The sequence below is a fragment of the Penaeus japonicus genome, unplaced genomic scaffold (genome assembly GCF_977035675.1).
Source record: "Penaeus japonicus unplaced genomic scaffold, GWHDUDI00000001_assembly GWHDUDI00000034, whole genome shotgun sequence".
Classification (NCBI taxonomy): Eukaryota; Metazoa; Arthropoda; class Malacostraca; order Decapoda; family Penaeidae; genus Penaeus; species Penaeus japonicus.
Window position 1 is genome coordinate 13,841,477 of NW_028234436.1, and position 7,500 is coordinate 13,848,976.

Consider the following 7,500-nt stretch of genomic DNA (forward strand, 5'->3'; position numbering starts at 1 on the left):
AAGCAGTGGGAAAAGAGGAGCGAAGGAGATGAAGAAGAGGGAGAGGAGAATTTGGGGGGGGGGGGAGAGGATAAGAAGATAAGAAAAACGAAGGGAGAAGACAAAAGGAAGAAAGAAGAGAAAGTATAAAAGAAAATAAAGATGCAAAACATCAGATATTTATCCCTAATGCTTAAACTCCCAGTTTGTCGTACGCCCGCCCACGCAGCGAAAACTGGTGTTATGGGGTTGCTGCCGAAACCCAACATGTCGTACTGACCTCGCTGGGCTTTCGCTATTTTAAATTCATGCCACAAGTTTATTGCTCTCAGTGTTTTGCATACTGTAACGTGAATGATTCATTGCAGGCCCGCTGTCTGATTTATGATATCATTCGAAAACAAAAGCCGACATGCATTGATGTCCATCATATTATTTTCCTCCTGCAACGCGATGCGAAAATAACAAATATTCCCGGGTTAGAATTCGGCGCTGAACAAGTGAACAACGGAGAGCGAGAGGAACACATTGTACCTCTGCGGAGAACACCATGCCTTTAAGTTCCCCGCCTTCAGTGATGGTGGGATTCATCTAGAAGGTTTCGTGTCGTTTAGCCATGTTTTGCATTTATTTCTTTATCAATTACTATTTCTAAGAGAGGGGTGAGGGGTGAGGGGGAAGGGAGGTTAAGCATCCCCCTGCCCTCTCCCCCCATGGCCTCCACCCCCCCCACCCCCCTTCCTCCCTCTACCTCCAGCACTTGTTTCTCCTGGGACTCGTATGTTGGATATCCATGTGAGATTATCAACGGTTCGAACTCCGGGTTTGAGGTTTCGGGTTCGAGCACCGTCCGGGTTCGAAATTCGGGTTCAGTCTCCGGTTTCGGAATTTCGGGTTCGAAATTCGGGTTCAATCTCCGGTTTCGGAATTTCGGGTTCGAGCACCGGGTTCGAAATTCGGGCTTGAGCACCGCACCGGGTTCGAAATTCGGGTTCAATCTCCGGTTTCGGTATTTGGGCTCGCCGTCTGGGTTTAAATTTCGGGTTTGAATTCCGGGCTCGAGCACCGTACCGGGTTCGAAATTCAGGTTCAATCAATTTGGGTTTGAGCTTCGGGTTCAATGCTACGAGTTCAAGCTGCGGTTTTGGTTTTCGAGTGCGACCTTTGCGGTTCGAGTTTTGGTTCGAGGAGGCGGAAGTGTGGGAGGGGTAGAGGGGAGGGGGAGGAGGGAGCGGGGAGTGTTGTGAGTATTATGAGGGGAAGCAAATGGTGTCTCGTTCTCGTTCGTCCCCTTCCTTACCCTCTCCCCCTTGCCTTCCCATTTCCATTTTCATTTCCTTACCTTTGTATTCCTGTCTATTCCCTTGCTCAATTCCCTCCTTCTCTCCTGGCTGTTATCCCCTCTCTCTCTCTCTTTCTCTCCTTTTCCTCTTTCCTCCTCTCTCTTTCTCTCCTTCTTCTCCCTCTCTCTCTCTCTCTCTCTCTCTCTCTCTCTCTCTTTCTCTCTCCCCTCACCCACTTCTCCTCTCTCTTTCGCCTTTCATCCTTCCACTCCCCTTACCCCCATCCCCATCCTCTTAACCTCACTCCCTTACCCCAATCCCAACCCCTTTCTCCCGCTACCCCCAACCCCATCCTCCTCCCCCACCCCCTACCCCAACCTCTTTCTCCCGCTACCCCCATCCCCATCCTCCACCCCCATCCTCCTCCCCCACCCCTACCCCTAATCCTTTCTCCCGCTGCCCCCAACCCCATCCTCCACCCCCATCCCCATCCCCATCCCCAACCCCACCCCCACCCCTTACCCCAACCCCTTTCTCGAGATGATCCGCACAGGAAGGCCGAGATGATATATGTGATATACTACATCCTCGGTGTCCGCGGCGGGTGTGGGGGGGCGGGGGGGGGGGGGGCGTAGACTGAAGCTATTTTCTATATTTATATTTATATATTGAGGAAACGGCTGGGATTACCGTCAATTTCCTATGGCAAAATACTTCCGGTTGTTGATGGCTGAGGGAGGGTGAGGGGGAAAAGAGGGGAGGAGAGGACGGGAAGAACGCGGGTGAGGGGAAATTAATTAAAAGAGGGATGATGGAAAGAAGGAAGGAAGTATAGGGGATAATGAATAAGAGGGAGAAGGGGATGGAAAGAAGGAAGAAGGGGTAATAAAAAGAGGAGAGGAGGGGATGGAAAGAAGGAAGAAGGGGTAATAAAAAAGAGGAGAGGAGGGGATGGAAAGAAGGAAGAAGGGGTAATAAAAAAGAGGAGAGGAGGGGAAGAGGGAAGAAAGGGTAATGACAAAGAGGGAAGGAGGGGATGAAAAGGAGGTGAGACATAAAATAAAGAGGAAAAGAGGGGACGGCAAGGAGGTGAGGGGAAATATAGCAAAAGAGATGATGGAAAGAAAGAGGTGAGGGGAAAAAATAAAGAAGTAAAGTGGAGATGGAAAGGAGGTGATAGAAAAAAAAATGAAAAGAGGGGAACAGGGGATGTGAGATGGAAGAAGATAGAAGAAGGAGATAGAGGGGAGACAGGGAGATGAGGGTGAGGGGAGAAAGAAAGGGATGTAGGGAGAAAGAAGAGAAAAGGAAACAGAGGAAGAAGGAATGGGGGGAGGGGAAGAGGTGGGGGGGGGGGAATCCTTTGAGGGCGGATGGATAATGATGTTCCAAAGGCAAGGGGAGAAAGACAGGAAACACATATATCATTTCGAGCAGAGGAGGAAAATAAAATATTCATCCAGTATATCTTCTTCCTTGCTTCTTCTTCTTCCTCTTTCTTTCTTTCTTCTTCTTCTTCTTCTTCTTCTTCTTCTTCTTCTTCTTCTTCTTCTCATCCTTCTTCTTCCTCCTCCTCCTCCTCCTCCTCCTCCTCCTTCTTCTTCTTCTTCTCATCCTCCTACTTCTTCTTTTTCTTCTTCCTCCTCTTCCTCTTCTTGTCCCTCTCCCTCTCTTTCTTCTCCTTCTCCTTCTCCTCCTCCTTCGCAAAATCGTAACAAACAAACCTAGAACCAATAAATTCAACACTCACTCTGTGTGAAGACCGCGCGGGCGTTGCCAGTAAGGGTGAGGATGTGGGCGTTCTTTTCACCCTGACTGCCGCCCACGCCCACGCTGAGGCTTCGTTGGGTATCCTCCCCGCCCATCCAGGAATCCACGCCCACTCGTGTGCCGGTGGGCGCCACGACGGTCACCAGACGCCCAGTTTCGTCGTATTCATAGACGTAAGTTAGACGACCTGTGGTGAGAGACGAATATTATATACATATATATATATATATATATATATATATATATATATATATATATATAATTTCAATTACTTAATTACTTCTACTACTTATAATACTTATCTGGTGAGTGACGAATTTCATATATATATTATTTTAAATACTTATTTACTTCTAATACTTATAATACCTATCTGGTGAGTGACGAATATTATATGTATATGTATATATATATATATATATATATATATATATATATATATATATATATATATATATATATATATAATCTTAAATAATCATCTATTTCTAATACTTATAATACTTAACTATTTATAATGTGAAGACAAGAGGGCGTTGCGATATACTTATTAGTATGCAGTATAAAATAAGAAGATGGAAGAGAGGTACATATAATAAAGGAAAGGATGAAACAATGTGAAGAGGGGATGAACAATAAAAAGGAATGTAAACTAAGAAGACAGGAAAGAATAAGAAGAAGCTAATGAAGATAATGAAGAAAAAGAGAAACAACAACAACAAAGGGAAAACGAACAAGAAGCCGAAAGAAACAGAGATAATAACATTACAAATATAAACACAGATAACAACATCAAAACCAAACATACACATATAACAACAAAAACAAACAAACAAACAGATAATGATAACGAAAAAAAAATAAAACAGATAAACACACACACACACACATACACAACACAACACACACACACAACATAACACATCACACACACATACAACACACACACACACACACACACACACGCACACACACAACACACACACAATAAACAAACAAACACACACACACAACAAACACAGACACACAACACAACAACACACACACAATAAACAAACAAACACACACACACAACAAACACAGACACACAGCACACACAACACACAACAAACACACACAACACAACACAACACACACAACAAACACACACAACACAACACACACAAAACACACACACACACACAGAACACAACACCACACAACACAACACCCAGACAAACAAACACCCAAACAAACAAACCTAAAACCCAAAGAACCAACTCAAGAACACCTCAAGGTCCAAGATCCAAGGTCCAAGGATCAAGGTTCAAGGTTCAAGGTTCAACTCTCACCTGGCGAAGAAGACGCGACCAGAAGACCCGTGTCCTCGTCATAGGTGAACTCGTAGAACCTGCCAGGCCGCTCGGAGAACCTCGTCATGAGACCCAGACGGCTGATGCGGAAGGCGAATTTCTCCCCCATGGTGTTCTCGATCTGGGGGTGGTGGGGGGGAGGGGTGAGAGACGGTGGGGGGGGGGGTTAAGAGAGGGGTGGGTGTGTGAGAGGGGTGAGAGAGGGGTGGTTGGGGTGAGGGGTGAGAGGGAGTGGGTGAGATCTAATGGGATTTGGGGGGTAGAGGAGGTGTGATATTTAAGGGGGGTAAGGGGGATGTGGGGGTGAAGGGGGTTCTCGATTTGGAGAGTACTAGGAGGGAGAGGAGGGGTTGAGGTTTTAATCTGGGGGTTGAGGGGCGGTTCTCGATATGAGAGTATGGGTGAGGGGGGAGGGGCACATTCACGAAGTGGGTTCTGTTGCTGTATCTTTACTTTTAGACAATGTTTAAACAAAAACCTCTGGCAATGCATATCAGATTTACCTAAATGAACTTAACTGAACTTGATTTAACCTTATCGAACTTAGCCTAACCTACACGGACTTAAGTATTACCAAAGTAAACTTAACCTGATTTAACTAACCATAAATCAACTTGACAGAACTTGAACTCAACCGAACTTAGCCATTTAACCTACCCGAACTTAACTGAACTTACCCAACCTTAATTTATCCAAACTTAACCATCTAACCTACCCAAACTCAACCTAACTTACCCAACCAAACTCAACCACCCAACCTAAACACTCCCCCCATCCCTTACCTGGCTCACGGCGGAAGCATAGTCCCTTAGGAACATGACCTTGTTTCCCGACGAGTCCGTGACCTTGGACAGGCGGCCAAAGGAAGAGTTCTTCGAGTAGAGGAAGGAGTAGAGTGTCCGACCCGTCACCAGGTCACGGGTCTCGATGTGGTGTCCGTGGCGGTTGAACACGTACAGTTCGTTGGTCCGTGGGTAGGCGACCTGTAGAAATTATGGGGGGAGGATGGGTATTAACTTCATTAACATTAATAACAATAGCAGTTAATTTAAGACGATCCTAATTAACTTCATTAAGTCAGTGATAGATTTGACACTGCCAAATTAACTTCATCAAGGCTATAATTGACTTAATACCATCGAATTAACATGATTAAGACCAGACTAGACTTAACACCACCTATTAGCTTCTTTAACACAGTGATAATCTCTGAATGAAAACAATAATAAATCTAACACAATATCAATTATTTTCATTGACATACTGATAAAATCTGAATTGAGAAATAAAAAATACACTTAACACAATATGAACTATTTTCCTTAACATAATTATAAACTTAACATAATAAGATTAAAATATTCAGTACAACAATAGATTTAACGCAGTAACGATTTAATTAACACAACCTTAAGTCTATACTTAACAAAATTCACACTATAATTAACATATAGATTTGTGTCCTATTTTGCTTAATCATATGTTAACCTTTACACTTCAATACACTGTTGAAATTCTATGCATTTCCCTAGTCTTACTTGGTCAAAATGTTTACTAATACTGCTTACAATAAACTCTTTAAACATTTCTAAATGTCTCTAGTTTAATTTCGAAAGCCAGTCAACATGTTTTTAAAAATATTCCCTTAGCTTAAGACCGTGACTTATCTACAAATCTTTTCATAAAATTTGTATTGTGATATCCATTGAAATATAACATAGCGGTATAATTTCTCCGGTCTGACCTATATAGCAAAAATATATATAAGCAAATAAGACGAAGCTATAAAGCTATTTGATCTTTCAAACCAGTGACCTTTTACACTTGACCTGACCTGATCTATAAATATAAATTTTCATTAGTTAATTCACTTTAATCTCAACCTGCAACAATATATTTTAAAAACACTCCTTCATACTTATACTTATGTAACGGAATACTTAAAAAAAAACAATATGATAATAAGCATAACTCTCCTTGGTTCTACCCGTTCATACTTATGTACAAAAAATATGCTTAATATATCATATAACTTAAATAACCCAATGACTCAAAACTTAATAACTCATATTCCTTAACAACTTAAAAAAATACAACTTAATTCAATCACATTCCTTAACACCTTAAAAAAATATTAACAACTCAATTCAACCACACTCCTTAACAACTTAAAAAAAATAACAACTCAATTCAATCAAATTCCTTAACAACTTAAAAAAAACAACTTAACAACTCAAGTCAACCACATCCCTTAACAACTGAAACACCTTATCAACACCCCCGTTTTAAAACCCCAACTCTCACACACCCCCTGGTCCCTCCCTGGTCCCTCCCTGGTCCCTCCCTGGTCATACCTGGTAGTCCCCATTCTGGTCGTCAGGAGGCAGGTAGTGCACGAAGCTCAAGATCCTGAGGGCCTGTTGGTCAGCCACGTGGACAACCCCGTCAGGAGACACGGTGATGGCGGAGAGAGGACCTAAGACGATGGTCGTGGAGAGGGAGATCTGAAGAAGAAGAAGGGGGGGGGGGAGAGGGGGGGTTAGAATATGTGATATTGATGTGCGTTTTTTTTCTCTCTTTTTTGAGGCTGTCTGTCTGTTCTATCTGTTTGTCTGTTTTTTTTTATCTATCTATCTGTCTATATTTAATTTTCGATTTATCTATCTATCTATTCATCTATTTATCATTCAATCTATCTGTATGTCTGTCTGTTTGTCCATGTATCTATCAATCTATCCATGTATATATCAATCTATCTATCTCTCAATCTATCTATCTATCAATATGTTATTGAAAGAAAAGAAAAGAAAATGCAACACAAATACCGAACGACCTTCGGCATGAAACTCGTCTAAAGAAAGAGCAACTCACCGTTACACAAACCCACGCTGACCCACGAGCCCACCAACCCACGGAAGCCACGACTCACGCTGACCCACTAGCCCACCAACCCACCGAAGCCACGACCCACGTTGACCCACCAACCAACGGAAGCCACGAGCCGCGCTGACCCACCATTACACAAACCCACGCTGACCCACCAGCCCACCAACCCACGGAAGCCACGACCCACGCTGACCCACTAGCCCACCAACCCACGGAAGCCACGACCCACT

At 43.3% G+C, this 7,500-nt stretch overlaps 1 protein-coding gene across 7 annotated transcripts in view; it reads right to left on the reverse strand.

Moving 5' to 3' along the window:
- Positions 1 to 7,500, reverse strand: part of LOC122256929 (teneurin-a) — a 682,571-nt gene that overhangs the window by 52,403 nt on the left and 622,668 nt on the right. For all 7 annotated transcript variants that reach the window (XM_086530860.1, XM_086530858.1, XM_086530856.1 and 4 more), the window contains 4 exons: positions 6,739 to 6,888; positions 5,167 to 5,367; positions 4,364 to 4,505; positions 3,013 to 3,219 (listed from right to left, as the gene is read on the reverse strand). In XM_086530860.1, the coding sequence (XP_086386986.1) occupies positions 3,013 to 3,219; positions 4,364 to 4,505; positions 5,167 to 5,367; positions 6,739 to 6,888 (700 nt within the window). The remainder of the gene's footprint in view (positions 1 to 3,012; positions 3,220 to 4,363; positions 4,506 to 5,166; positions 5,368 to 6,738; positions 6,889 to 7,500) is intronic.